This window comes from Felis catus, chromosome X, assembly GCF_018350175.1.
Source record: "Felis catus isolate Fca126 chromosome X, F.catus_Fca126_mat1.0, whole genome shotgun sequence".
NCBI classification, from domain to species: domain Eukaryota; kingdom Metazoa; phylum Chordata; class Mammalia; order Carnivora; family Felidae; genus Felis; species Felis catus.
The window spans coordinates 41,021,165-41,044,822 of record NC_058386.1 but is presented as its reverse complement, the minus strand read 5'-3'; the positions used below and the strand labels follow the sequence as shown (position 1 = coordinate 41,044,822).

Sequence of the window (23,658 nt, the reverse complement as noted above, 5' to 3'; positions counted from 1 at the left end):
TTCACAGAAACTAGATTCATCTTAAAATGTGTATGAAACCACAAAAGACCCTGAATGGCCAAAGCAATCCTGAAAAAGAAGAAGAGGAGCTCCTAGCTGGTTCAGTCAGAGGAGCATGCGACTCTTGATCTTGGGGTCATGAGTTCAAGCCCCACGTGGGGTGTAGAGATGACTTAAATAAATAAAACTTAGAAAAAAAGAAAAAGGTGAATACAGCTGGAGGTATCTCAATCTCAGATTTCAACATATACTACAAAGCTATAGATAATCAAAACAGTATGGTACTGGCACAAAAATAGACACACAGGTCAATGGAATAGAATAGAGTCCAGAAATAAACCCATGCTTATATAGTCAATTAATCTATGACAAAAAAAGCAAGAATATACAATGGGGAAAAGACAGTCTCTTCAACAAATAGTGTTGGGAAAAGCGGACAGCTACATGCAAAAGAATGAAACTGGACCACTTTCTTTTTTTAAAATTTTTTTTGAAATGTTTTTATTTATTTTTGAAGGAGAGAGAGAGAGACAGAGCATGAGCAGGGGAGAAGCAGAGAGAGAGAGGGAGACACAGAATTTGAAGCAGGCTCCAGGCTCTAAGCTGTCAGCACAGAACCAGATGCGGGGCTCGAACTCACAAACTGTGAGATCATGACCTGAGCCGAAGTTGGATGCTTAACCGACTGAGCCACCCAGGTGCCCCAGAAACTGGACCACTTTCTTACACCATACACAAAAATAAACTCAAAGTGGATTAAAGACCTAAATGTGAGACCTGAAACCATAAAACTAGTAGAAGACATAGGCAGTCATTTCTTTGACATCAGCCATAGAAACATTTTTCTAGGTATGTTTCCTCAGGCAAGAAAAACAAAAGCAACAAAATAAAAAGGCAGCCTACTGAATGAGAGGAGATATTTGCAGATGAATATCTGATAAGGGGCTAATATCCAAAATATATAAAGTTCCTATGCAACTCAACAGCAAAAAGTGAAATAACCCAATTAAAAATGGACAGAGGACCTGAACAGACATTTTTCCAAAGAGGACATACAGATGACCAACAGACACATGAAAAGATGCTCAATATCACTGATCATCAGGAAAATGCAAATTAAAACCACAATGAGATATCACCTTACACCTGTCAGAATGGCTAAAATCGAAAGCACAAGAAATAACAAGCATTGGTGAGGATGTGGGGAAAAAGGAACCTTCAGGCACTGTTGGTGGAAAGCAAACTGGTATAGCCACTGAGGTAGACCATATGGAGGTTCCTCAAAAAGTTAAAAACAGACTTCCCTATGATCCAGTAACTGCGCTTCTGAGTGTTTACCCAAAAAACACAAAAACCCTATAATTCATACATACACCTCCATGTATACATTATTTATAACAGCCAAATTATGGAAGCGGCCCAAGTGTCCATCAATAGATGCATGAATAAAGGAGATGTGGGGTGTGTGTGTGTGTGTGTGTGTGTGTGTGTGTGTATGCATACATACGCATATATAACATGGAATACTACTCAACCATAAAAAGAATGAAATCTTGCCATTTGCAACATGGATGGAGCTAGAGGGTATAATACTAAGTGAAATAAGTCAGCCAGAGAAAGATAACTACCCTATGATTTTACTTATATGTGGCATTTAAGAAAACAAAGAGAAAAAAGACAAAAAAAAACACCCCAGCCTCTTAAATACAGAACACTGGTGGTTGCCAAAGGGGAGGGGGAGTGGGGAAAGGAGTGAAATAGATAAAGGAGATTAAGAGTACACTTATCATGATGAGCACTGAGAAATATACAGAATTGTTGAATCGTTATGCTGTACACTTGAAACTAACATAACACTGTATGTTAATTATACTTAAAAAAAAAAAAGGAGCCAGGTCATAATTTCTGATATATATACTCTATAGTAGATGCAGGCACTGGGTTAGAGCAAATCCTTCATATTGCCACAATAACCACAAAGGTGTATGAAGTACTGTATTAATGGCTGAGTCATACCCAGCATTAGCTATTAAAATTCTCCCAACAATCCTCCAACATTTTCATATAGGTTTCACGGTTATTACAATTTATATATAAAAAGCATGTAAATGCAGACATGCCATCTTTTTAGGGTATATTCCATCAGCACGGCATATTACTACACATATTGGCTCCAGCCAGTCAAGAAAAGCCTGATGAATCTTGAGCAAACCATGTCCCTGCTCTGACGGACAAACAGAACTCTGTCCTTTAGAATCGGTATACCTTCAAATACATGTAGGCAGATATAACCCTTCAGGAGGGCACACAAATTCCAGTTCCTCTGTTTGCAGACATGTTTTCAGTATCTGAAATTTATTGGTGGCATTTGTCCACTGGGGAAAACAATCCTAATTATGCATGGAAAGTTAATCATATTAAATACATAAAATAGTATACCATTTTGTTTATATTTCTTATTTCCTTTCCAGTAGGGTCAAAGCACACTAAAGCAGAAAGAATCCTTATAAAGTGCTTTGTAACTCTGTACAGGGAGAACAAAACAGTCACTCACTGTAGTACAATACAATAAGAATTAGAAATAACAAAATATATAATAATGAAATGTGACATTCAAGTACTAACATGACAGAATAGGGGGAAAAGACCTACTGCCTAATTTCTAGTTAGTTACACAGGGATTTTTGAATGATGTGAAATTCTGACTTTTTTTTTTAATGTTTATGTTTGAGAGAGAGACACACACACACAGTGAGAGCAGGGGAGGGGCAGAGAGAGAGAGTGAGGGGGAGACACAGAATCCAAAGCAGGCTCCAGGTTCTGAGCTGTCAGCACAGAGCCCAACGTGGGGCTTGAACCGAAGGACTACGAGATCATGGCCTGAGCCAAAGTTGGACGCTTAACCGACTGGGTCACCCAGGCGCCCCAAAATTTTTGCCAGTTGTGAATAGTAACAGGAAAAAAAACATAAACAAGAAAAAGAAGGCAATGTAAGAGAAATGCTAAGGGCAAGAGTAATTCTAAACATGCATCAGGAGGATAACCACACAAGTACACCAATCATCCAGAAGGTACCTTTACTCAGCAGAGGAAGGAAGTCAGGTGCTTTCTCCCCAAAAACTCTCTGAGCATCTTCAGCTTTCATTGATACTTCCTTGGTTTGAACTAGGAAGAATCCTTTACCAACCATCTGTGGAAAATAAAGATTCGTTTGGATTTTAAAATGAACTTCTGAGATTAAAACAGTATTTTCCTATTCTAGCATTTTTCGACATAAAACCGTGACACAGCATGCTGATGTTTGTTTGAATCAGCACTCTGATTCAGGGTGTTTGCTCTAACAAGTTCTCACATACGCAAGATTTTTCCAGATGGGTGTTTCTGGTTAAGAATTAGTGTGTGGTGCGTAAGGAGTTTGGTGACACATGCAAACGTCCAGTGAGAATGGTTAAGTAAGTAAACTAGGGTGCATTCATCACATGATGAAATAGCACAGTTCATGAAATCTAACATACGACAAAAGGGGGAAGAGCTTAAGTAATAATTTTGAAAAGCATGATACAGATGTATACAGTATAGCACAATAATAATAGACTACATTTATGGAGCACTTACTGTGTGCCAGGCAATTTTATGCACTTTATATATGTGTAACACATTTAATCCTCTCGTGTGGTAGGTGCTATTATTACCCTCATTCTACAGGTGAGGAAACTAAGGCACAGAGTGGCCAAGAAATTTACCCAAGGTCACACAGCTATAAAGAGAACTGTGATTCGAACCCTGTTAATCTGCTTATAGACTAAATAAATTAAAGATTATTCCTAAAAAGACTATTCAAGATAGAGTACATTATGGATGGTTTTTAAGTTTATTTCTACTCTTCTTCATTGCTACAATACTGTACAATGAGTACACGTTGATTTTTTTTAACGTTTATTCATTTTTGAGAGACAGAGCGTGAGCAAGGAAGGAGAGGGAGGGAGACACAGGATCTGAAGCCACAAGTACACGTTGATTTTTAAAATAACTATTAAAGTAGTTTTAAAAAATTGCACAGAATTCAACCACTTAGTTTTTTTAGCAAAGTCTCTTAGATTTTTAAGTATAAAAGTAGCATGCATGGGGGTGCCTGGGTGGCTCAGTCGGTTAAGCATCCAACTTCAGCTCAGGTCATGATCTTGCGGTTCATGGGTTTGAGCCCCGCGTCCGGCTCCGTGCTGACCGCTCGGAGCCTGGAGCCTGCTTCGGGTTCTGTGTCTCCCTCTGTCTCTGCCCCTCCCCCCCCCTCAAAAATAAACATTAAAAAAAATTTTAAGTAACATGTATGCTCAATACAGAACACTTGAAAAATAAAAAATAGAAACAAATATGAACCAAGGTGCTATCACTCAAAGATGCCCCTGCCATACAGGTATACTTCCTTTTATCCTCCCAGTGTTCGTTTTCCCCCCATTACAGAAATAACACCTGTTCATTGCAAAACCCATATAACTGCAAAAAAGAGAAGAAAGTCCTGCTCTGAATCCACTTCCTAAGAATAACCACAACTGCTAACATTTTAGTATATATAACTTCCCGGACTGAGATCTCTAAAAAAAATAAGAATAATAATAATAATTCAGATACTTATATGATATTCTACAAATCTTCCCTTACTTGACTGTGAATACTTCCCAGCTATTCCACTATAAAGTCAGTTTTAATGGCTCATCATATTTCACCCTATGGCTACGTTATTCCATACTATTCCATCAAATTGGATTCAAACTCAAATCCTTTTGGAGAGCCTTCAATGCTGCCTCAGAAAAAAAAAAAACATACATAAAAAAAGTAGCAGAAAAGCGCATGGGCATCACTGCCAGGTGATGACTGCAAAGTTACTTAAAATAGCAGGAATAATCCTACCTCTGTTTCTAATTTTCTAGAGAGCTCACTACCTCTACCTCTCATTTCATACTCAGACACATAAACTGACAAAAGATGATTAACTCAAAATACTGTTACCTAAAAACAAATAAGGGATTATGAAACTTGATCTATTTCCATATCTCACTGCAGATATCCAGAGACTCCTTTTTCATGGAAACTCTTCTACTCTTAAAGACTTGAAAATAGGGCTTAACTACCCAACTTTAAATTATGCAATACGTTACTTCCCAACATTTCAGACCACTTTTACATTAGTTTGTCCTGTGCGTATCTGTGATGTAGCCAAGAGGAAGCAAGAAATCTGACTTTTTAGGTGAGAAAATTGAGGCCCAGTAACTTCTCTTGATTCACTCTGGAATGTGTTTTCTGCTTTATCCAGCTTCTCTGGACTTCCTAGATTAAAAAAAACTCCTAGGACACATTCAATTTATAAAAATAATGTGAATCAAAATTCTGTGCTGGTCCTAGGGTTGAACATAACCAACCAGAATCAGCAATCACAGTTCCAGTTGAGGCTGTCTTAAGGTATTTAGGTTATGGTATGAGAAAGACTCAAGGGTTGTTTGCTTGTTTTTTCCATCTCAGAATTAAGTAGCTCCTACACATATTTTCCTGGGAAATCGAGCTTCATTGAAAAAAAAAAATGTAATCTCTCAGAGGGCCTGGGTGGCTCAGTCGGTTGAGCGACCGACTTCGGTTCAGGTCATGATCTCACAGTTCTCAGGTTCGAGCCCCACGTCAGGCTCTGGGCTGGCAGCTTGGAGCCTGGAGTCTGCTTCAGATTCTGTGTCTCCCTCTCCCTTTCCCTCTCTCTGCCCCTCCCCTGCTCATGTTCTGTCTCTCTCTCGCTCTCTCAAAAATAAACACTGGGGGGCGCCTGGGTGGCGCTGTCGGTTAAGCGTCCGACTTCAGCCAGGTCACGATCTCGCGGTCCGTGAGTTCGAGCCCCGCGTCAGGCTCTGGGCTGATGGCTCGGAGCCTGGAGCCTGTTTCCGATTCTGTGTCTCCCTCTCTCTCTGCCCCTCCCCTGTTCATGCTCTGTCTCTCTCTGTCCCAAAAATAAATAAAAAACGTTGAAAAAAAAATAAACACTGAAAAGAATTTTTTTTTAAAAAAAGGGGGTGCCTGGGTGGTTCGGTCGGTTGGGTGGCTGGCTTCAGCTCAGGTCATGATCTTGCGGTCTGTGAGTTCGAGCCCCGTGTCGGGCTCTGTGCTGACGGCTCAGAGCCTGGAGCCTGCTTCCGATTCTGTGTCTCCCTCTCTCTCTGACCCTTCCCTGCTTGCTCTCTCTGTCTCTGTCTCTCCCCAAAATAATAAACATTAAAAAATTAAAATAAATAAATAAATAAATAAATAAATAAATAAATAAATAAATAAAATAAATATGTAATCTCTCTCTTAACATGTAAATTGGTGATCTTTTAGCATGTTTTGATACCCTCTTCACATGTACTCGGTGTCTTCTTTGTTTTGTTCTTTTTAGTCCCCAATTCTGTGCTTTCAGAATTAGAGAGGGTAAGTCCAACCCGAAAGTCCCAGGGATTTTCCTTCTAGGCTGAAGGGTGGTATCTGCCTTGACTCCCCGTACTTCCCTCACATTCCTGCTCCACCAGGCACCTGTCAACTCTCCTCTACTGCTGAGGCAGCAGAGTAGCATCGGACTTAAGGGCTGAGACTGTGGTCTACAAAGCCAGGCTGCCTGGATTTAAATCATGGCTCTTGCTGTTTCCTGGCTGAGGGGCCTTTTGCCAGGTACTTACCCTCTCTGTGGCTCGTTTTCCTTATCTGCAAAAAGGGAAATAAACGGCACCTATTTCATAGATTACTCTAAGTCAAGTGAGTTACTTCATTTAAACCCCTTATAAAGATGCCTGGCATATGGTGAACACTACCTAAGTGTTAGCCATTATTATTGCTGTTGTTGCGTTTTTGTTTCAAACTCTTCTGTAATCCAGAAGGACATCTAAAGAACATCATTCTTCCTGGTCGTGTTGTTTTCAAGTGCACACGACACTGTCATTTCACACATCAGATACCGCAAGTGAAAAGGTAAAGAACATATGATGACTCATGAGGAAAGACGGTGTTTGTTGTGATGGCTTTTTAAAAAATAAGTGTGCTATCCACTCCTTGTTACCCACCAAAAAGGAGTTTAACCTGAATAATGATATCTTCTGCAAACTGTATGTAGATTTTTTTTAAAAAAATCACCATACAGGATAAAGCAAATACTGACTTCTCAGATGTTGGATTAACATATGTGACTAGATAGCTTGAAGGCCAGAAGTACTTTTCTATATCTTACCAGATTCACAGCATGTTTTTATCAGATTGGCATGAACAAAAAAGAAAATACCACAGTCTTAAATGTGCACTTTGGCTTCTGTTGTTTTGAAAACTAGATTTCAGATATGCTTTATGGATTTCAGACACGGGTTTTCTACACTGTAGGATGTGTAGCCACAGAGAGGAGGTCATCTTTGGTGGGGCTTTTTTCTCTTATAATCTTCCTTTCGACAGAACTGTTACAATTTCTAGAAAATCCATGGGGTGCCCGGGTAGCTCAGTCAGTTGAGCATCCGACTTCGGCTCACGTCATGATCTCACGGTTCATGGGTTCGAGCCCCACATCGGGCTCACTGCTGTCAGCCTGTCAGTGCAGACCCCACTTCGGATTCCCTGTCCCCCTCTCTCTGCCCCTCCCCTGCTTACACTCTCCCAAAAATAAATAAATATTTTTAAAAATCCAATCAAAAAGAGACTTGGTAAGTTTTCCATTCGCCGCTTCATTTCTGGAAGTCTGATTTTTAAATTCAAAGACTCCTTCTGAAGGATACCTGATTACTGGATAATTAATACAGCCTTCTGCTGTCTCCCCACTGGAGCACCCGCCAACGCAGGAACTGCTGCTTCCTGGAGCCCCTCATCTCTCCGTCCCCAGGTATTCTGCAAGTGGGAGCCGCTCCCGATAGAACTCCTCTCTAGTCCCAAATTCACCAAGTCCCTGATCCTGAGCCCACAAGCTGCTATCCCAGCCCCCACCCTCGTTCTGACACACCAGCTGCCCCTTCACATAGCAACAGGGAAAAGGCGAGTGGTGTGGGGCTCGTTCCCCCAGTCACGTCAGGGGCCAAAAGCTGTACTCTGAAATGTCTTTCCTACCTTCCCTAGCCAAACTCCTAATAAATGAGGCCAGGCTTTACTCTGCAGTACTACCTTTGTAAGCTTCCACGGCAATCATTTATTATAAAGAATGGAAGTTCTCTGGGGGCAGAGAATTTCGCCTATGTATCTCCATCTCCGGCACATGCCATATTTCATCAGCTTTAAGTTGCCGTCGATTGCAAGATGCATTTCAGATAAGCAAAAACGTGGAAAACAAATGTGCATCCTATAATCAATGAAATACGGTAACAGAGTAACTCTTCACACAGTAAGTGCTTAATAAATGCTTACTGAATTGGACTGTATTTTTAAAAGTTTCTTTGGGAAAGTATTTTGAGGCCCAGAGGACTATAACTTAAGAGCTGTCTGTATTTCTCTTTTTTTTAAACGTTTTATCTATTTTTCAGGGCAAGTAAGTGGAGGCAGGGCAGAGAGAGGGAGAGAGAGGATCTGAAGCGGGCTCTGCGCTGACAGCAGCGAGCCCGATGCGGGGCTCCAACTCCCGAAGTTCGAGTTCCTGAGCCGAAGTCGGACACCCAACTGACTAAGCCACTCAGGTGCCCCAAGGACTGCCTGTATTTCTACCAGCCAATTTGAAAAGAAAGTTCTCCAGAAAGTGGTGTGCTTCTACCTAGGTGTGTGTCTGTTTCTCTGGTCTCTCTCCTTACCTCATCAATTAGTTTTCTGGCATTTGCGATTGTATAATCGCCAGCAAATAATACCACCAAGCAGGATTCATCACTGCTCTTCGGCCTCTGACCTCGAGACACTGGAACGATACTTCTGTTGGCTTCTGTGGAAATGCGGACAGCTTTGAGCTCTTCGGTGGCAGGGAGAGGAACATGGTCTTGAACCACGGCACCTTCTGGAAGAAGGCTCCAGTTGAGTTCTCCTGACACAGGCGTGAAGTCATGAATGTTGCTCCAGGTGTTGTTGAAGATACTTAGCCCTGCGTCTTTGAACTGGAACGCTAGCTCAGGGTAGTACCACTGGAAACAGCCAAACCTGATGTTTGTGGAAGACTCAATGATGGGCTGAGTGGCACAGCACAGAAAGACTTCCAGCTTCCTACAGTCCCTCACACGGAACTGCTGGCAGGCTAACGTGCATTTGCAATCTCTGCAATTCCGGAAAAACACGCTGCCTTTCACAGGTCCCAGGAAAATCACGCAGTTAGCACAGTCATCGATAGTGATTGTAGCCGAGTGATCAAAAATATAGATGTTACAGTTCTCACAGTCTTGAATGAGGAACTGTTGTCCTGCCACTTGGCCAGGCAAGCGACCTACTGTTTCATCCTTCAGTCCGCTGAACATGTAGTCTTTTGGATCAACCTGCAGGGACAAAACACAGGCCTTGAGTATTATCAACAGCATCAGACAAATAATAGTCCGATAGACTATAGTCCGATAGTCAAGTGTCTACTGGATCCCAGGCACAATTCTTAAGTGCTAAAATCTTAAGTTCCTACTCTCCTCGACTTTGCAACATAGTAAGAAAATGAAGAACGCAAATTATTTTTTTCAATAAATAAAAGGAATGGGGGGGGGGCAGAAGGGAGAGGAGACCATGATAAAGGAAGATTCAAGGACACATCAGCCAACCAATGTGGGGACACTGTTTGGATCCTGTTTCAACATACTAACTGTAACAATACCTTTTGGAAACGATTGGGGAAATCCTACTACACACAGCACTTTGGATGTTATTAAGGGATATTTCAGCTCTGACCCTTTTTCTGTTTCTGATGCTTCACTTTTTTGGTTTTTATTTTTTTAATTCAAGTATAGTTAACACATAGCATCATATTAGTTTCAGGTGTACAATATGATTCGACAATTCTATACATTATATCAGGATAAATGTGCTCTTCATCCCCTTTATCTATTTCACCCATCCCCCCCCCCCAACTCCCCTCTGGCAGCTTCCGGTTTGTTCTCCATATTTAAGAGGCTGGGTTTTTGTTGGTCTCTTTTTTTTTTCTTTATTCATTTGTTTTTGCTTCTCAAATTCCACAAGTGGAAATTTGAAACAGCTTCTGCTTCTCTAAAAACTTCTGAAATTGGAGATAGGCCCAGATTGAAATATATTTCTCTATCCTTCAATAAACTGATGGATGGGTCTTAGTTTCTAAACCCCGACTGATTTCTGCAATACGCTACAGAAACTGGAAGAACCTGAAGGCACAAGAATCACTCTATGTCATAACTTGCATCTGTAAATGTGATTCAAACATATCTTGAGCTTTTCCTACAGTGTAATTCTTCAAATGCCACCATTCCCATCTTTTACATATTCTAAACTAAAGCTCACATCACGTTTTAAACAGTACGCCTGGAATCCGTCACGTTACATATTTTAAAGTTCTAACTGACCGCTCAAAGTAGAGTCACAAAAAGGTCACTTTGATTTTTCCAAATTCCTTTTGAGTCTACTTGCACTATTTTACCTCTTTGCAAATATTAGATTTCACGCCAAAACTGTTCATGTGCCAGAAATAGACTCCCTTACAGTAGGCAAAAATTGGATTATTCACAAAGGTTAACTTAATCTTCTTGATTGTTACCAAACTAGCTTAAAGTGATTTATTCGGTATTGCACAATAAATGTACTTTTTCAGTTTTACATTACGCGCTAGAAGGAGTACTCGTCTGTAGCATGAAACAATAAAAGAGGCCCTTTGTTTCCCAGTCTTAATTCTGTCACCTATAAGCAACATGATTTGGAAAAGGTGCTTGAACTTTCCAGATCTTCAGTCATTCAGCCAACATCTGACCAACACCCAAAATGAGCTAGATATTCTTTTAGGCACTAACATGAGTATGATGTTTAGTTACTTCCCATAAAAAAAAAAGTAAACACTCACCTAAACAGATGATTTAAAAACAACTTGGCTGTGCAATGCACGATGCCTAGAATATTCTGGAAACATAGAGGAGGGACTCCAGGGGTGGGGGATGCAGGGGTGTAAGACTTCACATACGAAGCCAGAGTACACAAGCTGGAGTTCACCCCCACAAAAGGGGTGGGAGTAAAGGACCCTCCCTTCCCACACCAGGCAAAAGTGAAAGAATGAACAAAATAAAACTCAACAGAGAACGTGAGGAAAACCGAAAGCGGTTTGGTGTTTAGCTGTGATACTAGAAGGCTAGCAGATGAAGCTAGAGAGGTAGGCAGGGGCCATGTTATAAAGCCTGGAAGTCATCCGTGGGCAACAGGGTGCCACAGGAGGATTTACGTAAGGAAAATGTACATTTCGGAAAGATGACTCTGATCGAAATAAGGAGGTGGAGCACGGATCTGAAGATTGTTGCAGTCATCCAGAAAGTTCTGGAAGCAGAGTGGTGGTTGGGAGCGAAGAGGAAGACGGGATACATTTGAGAACTATTGAGGAAGTAGAATCGACCGACTTGATAATTCAATGGCTGTAGGAGGGAAGGCAGAGGGACGGGTCCAAAATGATGCCTAGTTCTCTAGTTGGTGATTTTCGACTTTTCCGACTATAATCCACATTAGTAGATTCTTCAGCACAGCCCAGCACACATACTTGTGAGTATTTGTGCATGTACACATACCGAGGAAGTAAAAGCTTCACAAATAATATTTACCCTAATTTTGTGGTAAACCCCGAATATTTTCTATTATCCCACCTCTAGGTTTGAAAAAACACTGCTCTGGTTTATGTGTTTGGATGTTGGTAGTGTCATACACACACACACAAAACAAACAAACAAAAAACAGAGAGAGAGAGAGAGAGAAAGAAAAGAAAAAATATAGAGGCAACACAGGTTTAATGTGGAAAGAAGTGTTCAAGCAGTTCTATTTCTAGGATGTTACAGGTGATGCACGTATATCAAGGTGCAATACTCCAGTTTGGTCTCTACCAAGAAACTCAACTAGCATAGCTTCTGGGGCTCCCCTATTGCCCAAGATCAACCCCAAAGGGACTGAGTAAGGAAAACACCAAGAAAAAGGGAAACTATGAGAAATCCCTGTGGTACAGCGTGGGAGGATAAAATAGAAAAGGAACCTCTAGGGTTTCTGCTCTTGCTTCTTCCTCCCCTAAATCTTGAGACAACAGTATTTCTCCCACACTTGCTGGGACTCAGATCTCTGGTCAAGACTTCAGGGCAGGGCAGAGCGAATTTAGGGCAGGGCAGAAACCCTGTGCTGGTGAAGAGCTGGGAAAAAATAGGTGGGGGTGGGGGGCACCTGGGTGGCTCACTCAGTTAAGCATCTGACTCTTGATTTTGGCTCAGGTCATGATCTCACAGTTCATGGGTTTGAGGGAGTCAGGCTCTGTGCTGACAGTGTGGAGCCTGCTTGGGATTCTCCCTCTCCCTCTGCCCCTCCCTGGCTCATGCATGCTGGCACTCGCTCTCGCTCACGCACGCTCTCTCTCTCTCTCCCTCTCTCTTCCCTTCTCAAAATAAATAATAAAAAAATAGGTAGGGACTAACTATGACAATTGCCCAGGACTTCTCCAAACCCTCATAATTGGCAGATTAAAATCTAAGGAGTGTCTTTTTTCCCCTTCAGTTTCCTGGCTTTTATTTTATTTATTTTTTAAAAATATAATTTATTGGGGTGCCTGGGTGGCTCAGTCGGTTAAGCGTCTGACTTAAGCTCAGGTCATGATCTCACAGTCTGTGAGTTTGAGCCCCATGTCAGGCTCTGTGCTGACAGCTCAGAGCCTGGAGCCTGCTTAGGATTCTGTGTCTCCCTCTCTCTCTGCCCCTCCCCTGCTCATGCTCTCTCTCTGTCTCAAAAATAAATAAAAACATTAAAATTTTTAAAAAATAAAATAAAATATAATTTATATGTAAAACATACAGTGTATACAGTGTGCTCTTGGCTCTGGGAGTAGATTCCCATGATTCATTGCTTACATACAACAACCCAGTGCTCATTCCAAGTGCCCTCCTCAATAATGCTGCTTCTCTCAACTACTGATTAGTCAAGCAGACCAAAAAAATGAAATCAACAATAATATATAAGATCTGAACCATACCATGAGAATAAGCCTGAGTTCTGCATCCAACAAATACAGTACACTCACAGTTTTCTTAAGGACATATGAACGCTTTTTAAATAAATCATGTACTAGATCATAAAGCCTAAATAAATTTTAAATAATAGATAACTTACAGACTATGACATGGGACCAACATGTAATTAAGTTAAAAGTTAATAACAAGGGGTGCCTGGGTGGCTCAGTCGGTTGAGCATCTGACTCTTGACTTCAGCTCAGGTCATGATCCCACAGTACTGGGTTCAAGCCCCACATTGGGCTCTGTGCTTACAGTGAGGAGCTTGCTTGGGATTCTCTCCCTCTCCCTCTCTCTCTGTCCCTCCTCTGCTCTCTCAAAATAAATAAATAAACTTAAAAAGTTAATAACAACAAATAATTTTAAAAATTCTTGCCTACTGGGGCGCCTGGGTGGCTCAGTCAGTTGAGTGACCGACTTCAGCTCAGGTCATGACTTCACAGTTTGTGAGTTCGAGCCCTGTGTTGGGCTCTGTGCTGACAGCTCAGAGCCTGGAGCCTGCTTCTGATTCTGAGTCTTCCTCTCTCTCTCTGCCCCTCCCCCACTCATGCTCTGTCTCTCTCTCTCAGAAATAAACATAAAACAATTAAAAAAAATTCTTGCCTACTTGAAAATTTATTTTTTTATATGAAATTTATTGTCAAATTGGTTTCCATACAACACCCAGTGCTCATCCCAAAAGGTGCCCTCCTCAATGCCCATCACCCACCCTCTCTTCCCTCCCACCCCCCCCCATCAACCCTCAGTTTATTCTGTTTTTAAGAGTCTTTTATGGTTTGGCTCCCTCCCTCTCTTTTTTTCTTTTCTTCCCCTCCCCCATGGTCTTCTGTTCAGTTTCTCAGGATCCACATAAGAGTGAAAACATATGGTATCTTTCTCTGTATGACTTATTTCACTTAGCATAACACTCTCCTGTTCCATCCATGTTGCTACAAAAGGCCAGATTTCATTCTTTCTCATTGCCACGTAGTATTCCATTGTGTATATACACCACAATTTCTTTATCCATTCATCAGTTGATGGACATTTAGGCTCTTTCCACAATTTGGCTATTGTTGAGAGTGCTGCTATAAACATTGGGGTACAAGTGCCCTATGCATCAGCACTCCTGTATCCCTTGGGTAAATTCCTAGCAGTGCTATTGCTGGGTCATAGGGTAGGTCTATTTTTAATTTTCTGAGGAACCTCCACACTGTTTTCCAGAGTGGCTGCACCAGTTTGCATTCCCACCAACAGTGCAAGAGGGTTCCCGTTTCTCCATATCCTCGCCAGCACCTATAGTCTCCTGATTTGTTCATTTTGGCCACTCTGACGGGCGTGAGGTGGTATCTGAGTGTGGTTTTGATTTGTATTTCCCTGATGAGGAGCGACGTTGAGCATCTTTTCATGTGCCTGTTGGCCATCTGGATGTCTTCTTTAGAGAAGTGTCTATTCATGCTTTGGGCAGAAAACATGAATAGACGCCTACTTGAAAATTTAAAAAGCATACTGCTAAATAAACCATGGGTTAAAGAAGAAATCATAATCAAATCTAAAAATACTCAGAATTAAATGTTAAGACACCACATTTGGGATGCAGCAAAAATGGTGCTTTGACAGAAAGCTATAACCTTAAATAGCTATAATAAAAACACTCAAAATTAAGCAGTTAAATGTCCTTAAGAAATTAGACAATACACAATAAACTTACAGAAAGTAGGAGAAAAAAAGATAAAAAATAATATCAGAGGTTAATGATTGAGGTATTAAATATGTAATAGAAAACATCAGCAAAGTCAAAAATATGTTTTGCTGGGGGGGTGGGCGGAAAAAAAAGGAAAAAAATAGGCAAACTTCTGGAAAGAATGATCAAGGAAATAAAAACGAAACACAAATAGTATGAATGAAAAGGGGGATATCACCCTAAAGTAGAGGTTAAAAAGAGAACAGCATCAACAACTATATACCAACAAGCTTTAAGAAATTTTGTCTATGAAATGAACACATCTCTTGAAAAATAACTTATCACAACTGACTCCAGAAGAAGTTAAAAGCCTAAATAAAATGCTATTACTACTACAGAAATAGAAGCAGTGGGCTAGCTAAGTGTTCCCACAAAGAAAACACCAGGCCCTGATGGTTTTATAAGCAGATTCAGATTTTATTTATCCCAGGTTTATGCAAACCTTAAAAGACAATAGAAAACAAAGGAACAGTCCTAACTCGTGCTACTAGCCTTCCCAGTGAGATCCTAAGAAGAAAAACAAAGACACAGCAAAAGAAGAAAATTTAGGTTCATTTCACTCATGCCTATAGATTGGGGGGGGTGGTGGAGGTGGGGACAACCGCCAATTAAATCAATCCCATAAAAAGAGGAAGCGCCACAACCAAGCTGGATTCATCCCGAGTTGCGTGAAAATGGTTCAATATTGGAAGATCTCTCAATGTAAGTCACTACTACGTAATAACAACTTACATTTTACTCCTAATTCTTATTGCTCTCCTATGGGACCTTTTTTCCTCAGTAGATCTGCAGTCACTTTCTGTGACTTGTCTATGTCCTCTGATTCTCCTTTGCCCAGACAGCCTTCTCCTAGGTCTGCTTGTCCACCTGTCAGACTTTTTCTGTGAAGCTTTCCAGTTTCCTCGACCAGAAGCCTGCTCTCCCTTTTCGGAGTATCTACATTACATTAAATACCAGTCTCTGTCCCTTCCTGTGCAGTGATCTTTGGGCTGGAATCCCATAACCAATCTATTTAAAACTGAAACACTACCTCCAATACTACCTCTTTACCCTTCTTTATTTTTCTCCGAAGCACTTAGCTTCCTTTTAAGGCACTATGTGTGAATTATATTTATTATCCGTATTCTACTGGTCCTCTATTACGACATAAGCTCCATGAGGGAAGGGATTATCTGTTTTGCTCCCCCTTGTTTCCCCCCCCCCCCCCCCCGTACCTAGCACAGTGCCTGGCACCACAGAGGCGCTCCACACATCCTTGCTGAATCCATTTAAACTACTTAATCTTTGTTACCTCGGAGTGTAACCTGAGGGAGGCAGCCCCTAGGTTTCTCTTTAATAAACAAACGTGAAGGGTAACTAAGTTTGATAATCATACACTTCACACCCCATTCTCCAGTCTATCTCCAAAGAAGAGAGACCCTGATAAGGATCAAGAACAAAAATGATGTTCTTAGGGGCATTTAGTTAGGTCACGGTTCAAGTTGGCCAACTTGAGTAGGAAGATAATTATACACGAAGCCAGGCAGAGGCACTCCTAATATCAGTCCTGGGTTTCTCCTTTTTACATTCTCTTCCCTCCCATACCTGGGGTAAAAGGAAGGTGAGGCTACCTTCCACTTGGAAGACGGGAATGGGAATGGGAATGTGGTCATGGCGCAGGCTACCAGGATCTGGATCTAGCCCAGGCCTTAAAGTGGAAAAAAGGAACATGCAAGGGTGGTTTCAGCCAGTTCTGCTTTAGGCTTTAAGGAGGGTATAAAACAATTCTCTGGTCTTCTTCAGCCTGTCACCTTGGCACTGATCCACCTCCCACAGTGGGGAGTGAGAAGAGCAAGAAAGCCATGAGTATGGGAAAAGGAGCCCAGGAGTTGGCCTGGCTCTACCAAGGCCTCAAGTTCAATGGGCAAGTGGAATCTTCAAGCTTCAGTTTATCGGTTTATGGCTTATCTCACTGTACCAGAAACTCCTTAAAACTTTGATGTGACACTCTGCGTGTATTTTCCTGGGGAATTAATTTGGGGTTCAAGGTTCTGGCCAAGTTATCTTTGTCTGAGATATGGATAGCAAGTTCAAACATTTGCAAGCACGTTTATCTAAGAATTAAGTATGTAACAAACCAGTGTTTGGATAAAAATAACAAAACAGAACAGTTAATACCTATGACTTAAAGGAATTTAGCTAATGTGTTTTGCACGCAAGTGATACATAAGATGCACGGTATTTAACGGAGAAATTTCAACTACGTTAGTTATAATTAGTACAATATCAGTAGTTGTAGTTAAGACTTGTTGCAAATGCACAAACAACATCCACTCTTAACTTTGAAATGACTGAGCTGCTATCGTAGTCTGTGCAGGAAGCCATATGGACTGAGGACTGAATACCTGTGTCGTCTCAAAACTCATCTGTTGAAGCCCTAACCCCCAAGGTGATGGTATTTGGATTTGGGCTCTTTAGGTTTAGAGGAGGTCCTGAGGGCAGGGCCTCATGATGGGATTTAGTGCTCTTAGAAGGAAAGAAGGAAGGAAGAAGGGAAAAGAAAAGATCTTCCCTCTCTCTCCCTCTCTCCTTGTGTACACACTAGAGGAAAGGCCATGAGTACATAGCAAGAAGGTAACTGAATAGGAGCCAGGACGCAGGCCCTCACCAGTGAGAACCGGGAAACTTCTGGCACACTACAACTCTGGCCCAATCCCTGGAGTAAAAGACTTGACCAAACTCAAGCATGGCTTCTAGCAGCACAAAGCCCTGTCTCTAGAAGGACCCTTCAACCCCCCCCCCATTATAATTCCTGCCTGGAAAATGTTTCTGCCAGGAAAATTTACTGTTTGTTCTAGCCAATACCTGATAATGGGCCCCTGACCTCCCTTTCTTACAGCATGTACTAAAAAGAACTCACCGCTGTGAGTATGTAAGTCTTAAAATTCAGAAATCTCTTTCTCAAGGACCTGACAGCCACTCCTTTGAAATATAAATGTCAGGAAGGATAGGGCCTCTGTCTACCAGTCTCTGTGGGAGGACAGAATCCACACTTTGATAACTGAGTTAATGAACACAGCTCGTCTATTCACATTCACACTGACCAACTTTGCAATTTTCACTTCTCTGACTCTACGAAGCCCCTGCCCTCCCTGCTCCCTCATTTTCCTAATAAAATCGCTGAAATCACTTCCGCACAAATTGGAAAGGAGCTCAGCTCTGTCCCCCACTGCCAGTAGTTACTGAATAAAATCTGGTTTTGACGCTTTAACTCATGTCCAGCAATATTGACCTGTGACACCAGACACTTGATCTGCCGGCACCTTGATCTTGGACTTGCAGTCTCCAGAACCATCTAAGACATAAATTTCTCTTTAAAGCTACCTAGCCCATGCTATTTTGTGATGGCAGCCTGAGGAGACTGAGACTGGTTGCCATAACAAAATAACAGATCAGGTGGCTTAAACAACAGAAATTTATGTCTCACAGTTCTGGAGGCTGGGAAGTCCAAGATTAAGGTGCCATCACAGTTGGTTGGTTTCTGGTGAGACCTCTCTCCCTGGCTTGCAGACAACGTCTGCCTTCTCACTATATCCTCGCATGGCCTTCCCGAGTGAGTACGCAACAAGTTCTCTGAGGTCTCTTCTTATAAGGAACCTAATCCTATCAGATCAGGGCCCTACCTTTATGATCCCGTTTAACCTTTAATTACTTCCTTTGAGGCCCCATCTCCAAACACAGCCACAATGGGAGTTAGGGCTTCAACACATGAATTTTGGAAGGACACGGATATTCAGTCCATAACAAATGTCAATGCTGAGGAGTTAAATGTAATTTACTATTTGTCTAAGTACTTTATCTGGATACCTCAGTTCTCATGGTTACGGGGAGAAACTAACCCTCTAGCTAAAGAGTTGTATAGTATAAAATTATTCAGATTGTCAATATGGTCCACGAAGGAGAAACTTAGGATACTTCCTCAACAAATCTTGGAAGTTCTTCAAAACAAAAAGTAATCATAAATAACCTGAAGCTTAGTACCACAGGAATTTTGCAAGTTACTAGTTTTCAAATAAAGTGCCTAAAAAAAACAAACATGGAAACGTCATATTTCAAGCTACCTGTTCACAAGAGCCACTTATGAAGTGAGCGTAGTTTGGGCTGTATTTCTTACTATAATCCACAAAAGGTAGTGGATACACTTTTGAAATCAAAGAAACTATTTCAACAGTTGGAGTTCACCCGATACAGCTACTAAACTAAGTTAAGCATTATTTTCCTAACAGAAAACAAAAGTGAACATCTCATTTTTTCTTACTGAGCAGCAATGAAATTTTCCATTAAAATTCATCTCTGCAGTTAAATTTCCATAATGATAATCTGAGATGAAATAATGGAATGTGTTAATTTAATTTTTATTTAAGTTTATTTATTTATTTATTTATTTAGAGAGAGAGAGCACAAGCAAGTGAGCATGAGCAGGGGAGGGGCAGAGAGAGGGAGAGAGAATCCCAAGAGGGCCCCGTGCTGTCGGTATGGAGCCCGACACGGGGCTCCAAACCATGAACTGTGAGATCACGACCTGAGCCAACACCAAGAGTCGGACGCTCAACCAACTCAGTCCCCCAGGCGCCCCGGAATCTGTTAATTTTAGTGGAAAGCCCATCTGCACAGAAGTCCAAAATAAGGCTCAGGAGGATAAGAAGCTATGTAGAGGAACAAGTCACCATGCTCAGTGCTTTACGGTCATTCACTCAAAACTCATAAAAACCCCTATGAGGGTTGTGTACTATTATCTCTGTTTTACAGATGAGAAAATTTAGGCACCGAGAGTCTAAATAACTTACCCAAATTCACACAGTTAGTAAATGCTTGAGCTGAGTCTGAGACCCAGGCAATCTGGCTCCTAAAACATTCTCTTGGCTGCTTCTTCATAGTTAACCAGATTCAAACAGAAACCAATGTTTACAAGGCGCATAAACCAATGGAACAGAATAGAGAGTTCAAAAATAGACTTGTGTATACATTGACAAAGGTGCAAAGGCAATTCAATAAAGCATAGTCTTTTCAACAAATGGTGCCAGAACAATTGGAAATCTATATGTAAAAAAAGTAAAAGAATTCCCTTATCTTGCACCATATAAAACAACTCAAAATAGATCATAGAACCTAACTATAACACCAAAAACCCTACAACTTCTAGAATAAAACAGAGGGAAAAAAAATCTTTGTAATCCTGGTTAGGCAAACATTTTCTAGATGTGAAACCAAAAACACAAATCCGTAAAAGAAAAAATTAAAAACTGGGACTTTCACCAAAATAGAAAATTTCTGTTCTTCAAAAGACACCGTTAAGAGCAGACAAATCGGGGCACCTGGGTGGCACAGTCGGTTAAGCGTCCGACTTCAGCCAGGTCACGATCTCGCGGTCCGTGAGTTCGAGCCCCGCGTCAGGCTCTGGGCTGATGGCTCAGAGCCTGGAGCCTGTTTCTGATTCTGTGTCTCCCTCTCTCTCTGCCCCTCCCCCGTTCATGCTCTGTCTCTCTCTGTCCCCAAAATAAATAAACGTTGAAAAAAAATTAAAAAAAAAAAAAGAGCAGACAAATCATTAATTGTGGGAAAAAAAATCTGTAAAACACACCATATGACAAGGGACTCGTATCCAAGTCATATAAAAAAAAGTCTCGCAACACAATTAAGAAAACAATCCTGTAAAAAATGGGCCAAAGGGGCGCTTGAGTGGCTCAGTCGGTTGGTCATCTAACTCTTGATTTCAGTTCAGGTCATGATCTCACGGTTCGTGAGATAGAGTCCCGAGTTGGGGTCCGTGCTGACAGTGAAGAGACGGGTTGGGATTCTCTGTCTCCCTCTCTCTCTGACCTTCCCCTGCTCATGCTTGCTGCCTCTAAATAAATAAATAAACAAACAAACATTTTAAAAAATGGGCAAAAGATTTTAATAAACGCTTCAGCAAAAATACATGGACAGCAAATAAGTACATGGAAAAATGCTCAACGTCATTACTCATCAAGGATATGCAAATTAAACCACAATGAAACACCAATGCATGCCTATTAGAATGGCTAAAATTAGATTAAAAAAAAAAAAGAAAAACTGAACATAACAAGTGCTGGTGGCATAGCAACTGGATCTCTCATACATTGCCCGTAAGAATGCAAACTGGCACAGCCACTTTGGAAAAACAGTTTGGCAGTTTCTTATGAAGTTTAATATACAATTTCCATATGAGTCAGTAATCCCACTCCTAAATATTCACCCAAAGGAAATGAAAAATTATGTTCACTCAAAAACCTGTCTGCAAATGTTTATAATAGATTTATTCATAATTACCCAAACTGAAAACAACCCAAATGTTCCTCGACTGGGGAATGGATAAACAAACATGGTACACCCAAATAATGGAATACTACTCAACAATAAAAAGGAACTCCTGATACACGCAACAACATGGATGAATTTTAAACGTATCATGCTGGGGCGCCTGGGTGGCTCCGTCGGTTAAGTGTCCAACTTCGGTCAGGTCATGATCACGCGGTCCGTGAGTTCGAGCCCCACGTTGGGCTCTGTGCTGACAGCTCAGAGCCTGGAGCCTGCTTCGGATTCTGTAATTCCCTCTCTCTCTCTGCCCCTCCCCCATTCATGCTCTGTTTCTGTCTCAAAAATAAATAAACGTTAAAAAAATTTTTAATAAAAAAAAATAAATGTATCATGCTAAATGAAAGAAGGCAGACTCAAAAGGTTACTGTCGGATTCTATTTATACGACATTCTCAAAAAGACAAAACTATAGGGATAAAAAACTGATCAGAGGCTAGGGGCAGACTTGACCGCAAAGGAGCATGAGGAAATTTGGGGGGTTGATGTAACTGTATTATATCTCCATTGTAGTGATCAGTTATATGACTGTATTCATTTGCCAAAACTCAGAACTGTACACTTCAAAAGGGTAAATTTTACTGTATGTAAATTACACTTCAATTAAACTAAAATTACTTAAAATTTAAACATTGTTAAATCAATTTCAGGACTACATAGCTATACAGCTGAAAGGTTATTTCCTAAATGAAAATGGTAGTGCCATGTAATTATAGAAATAATAAATACCAGTACTTTGATCTTAAGTACAATGAAGACAAAGGTGAAGCATTATATTTATATTAGCTCACCATGTTGCTAAACATATAACCACAAAATAGAATTATGAAATTTTAGGATTGAAAAGGATTTTCTGGGGTGCCTGGCTGGCTCAGTTGGAAAAGCATGTGGCTCTTGATCTCAGGGTCACAAGTTCGAGCCCCACGTGGGGTGTAGAGATTATGAAATAAATAAAAACAACTTTAAATTTTTTTTTCAACATTTATTTATTTTTGGGACAGAGAGAGACAGAGCATGAACGGGGAAGGGGCAGAGAGAGAGGGAGACACAGAATCGGAAACAGGCTCCAGGCTCTGAGCCGTCAGCCCAGAGCCCGACGCGGGGCTTGAACTCCCGGACCGCGAGATCGTGACCTGGCTGAAGTCGGACACTTAACCGACTGCGCCACCCAGGCGCCCCTAAAAAAAACTTTAAGGAAAAAGAGAAGGGGCACCTGGGTGGCTCCGTTGGTTGAGCGTCCAACTCTTGATTAAGGCTCAGGTGATGGTCTCATGGTCGTGAGATTGAGCCCCGCATCAGGCTCCGTGCTGACAGTGCAGAGCCTGCTTGGGATTCTCTCCCCCTCTCTCTGCCCCTCGCCCATTCATACTCTCAGCGCTCTCTCTTTCAAAGTAAGTAAAAAAAATTAAAAAAAGAAAAGAATTTTCCATATCACCTAATCTAATCTTACAGCCTATCACATTGGCTTTGTTCACCCAGATTTGCCTGAATGCTTCTAGCAATGCTTACCTCTCCTCTCCCGAGATGCTCAAAGAATCAGACAACTGAAAGGGATCCTAGGAAATTGAGAGCTGAAAAAGCTAAATGCCTCTACCAAGGAGGTATATTGGTGTGTAGAATGCAAATTAAAAACCCAGTCCCATGCATTTTTCACTCTTTGCGCTTTTCCTCTTTATCAAAATTTTATGTGAGTGAAGACATTAGAACCTTCATATACTGCTGGTAGAAATAGAAAATGGTGCGGGGTTCCTGGGTGGCTCAGTCGGTTGAGTGTCGGACTTCGGCTCAGGTCACAATCTCATGATTTGTGGGTTCGAGCCCCATGTCTGGCTCTGTGCTGACAGCTCAGAGCCTGGAGCCTGCTTCGGATTCTGTGTCTCCCTCTCTCTCTGCCCCTCCCTCACTCGTGCTCTGTCTCTCTATCTCTCAAAAATAAACATGAAAAATAAAATAAAATGGTACACTTTTAAAAAGCTTGGCAGAGCTTCAAAAAGTTAAACACAGAAGTTACTATATGACTCAGGAATTCCACTCCTAGGGATGACCCCAAGAGAAATAAAAATATATGTCCACACAAAAACTTGTACATGAATATTCACAGCGGCATTATTTGTAATGGCCCAAAAGTGAAAACAACCCAAATGTCCATCAGCTGATGAATGGATACATAAACTGGACAAATAAAATTTATTTCATTTTATTTAAAAATTTTTAACATTTATTTATTTTTGAGAGACAGAGAGACAGAGCATGAGCAAGGGAGGGGCAGAGAGAGAGAAGGAGACACAGAATCTGAAGCAGGCTGCAGGCTCTGAGCAAGCTGTCAGCACAGAGCCTGATGCGGGGCTCGAACTCACAAACTGTGAGATCATGACCTGAGCCGCAGTCGGATGCTCAACCAACTGAGCCACCCAGG

At 41.3% G+C, this 23,658-nt stretch overlaps 1 protein-coding gene across 1 annotated transcript in view; it reads right to left on the bottom strand.

The window, feature by feature from the left end:
* The window catches only part of RP2 (RP2 activator of ARL3 GTPase), a 50,729-nt gene that overhangs the window by 18,948 nt on the left and 8,123 nt on the right, over positions 1–23,658 (bottom strand). The window contains exons 2-3 of the mRNA XM_004000440.6: positions 8,766–9,431; positions 3,076–3,190 (exon numbers count right to left, since the gene is read on the bottom strand). Coding sequence (XP_004000489.3) covers positions 3,076–3,190; positions 8,766–9,431 — 781 coding nt within the window. The remainder of the gene's footprint in view (positions 1–3,075; positions 3,191–8,765; positions 9,432–23,658) is intronic.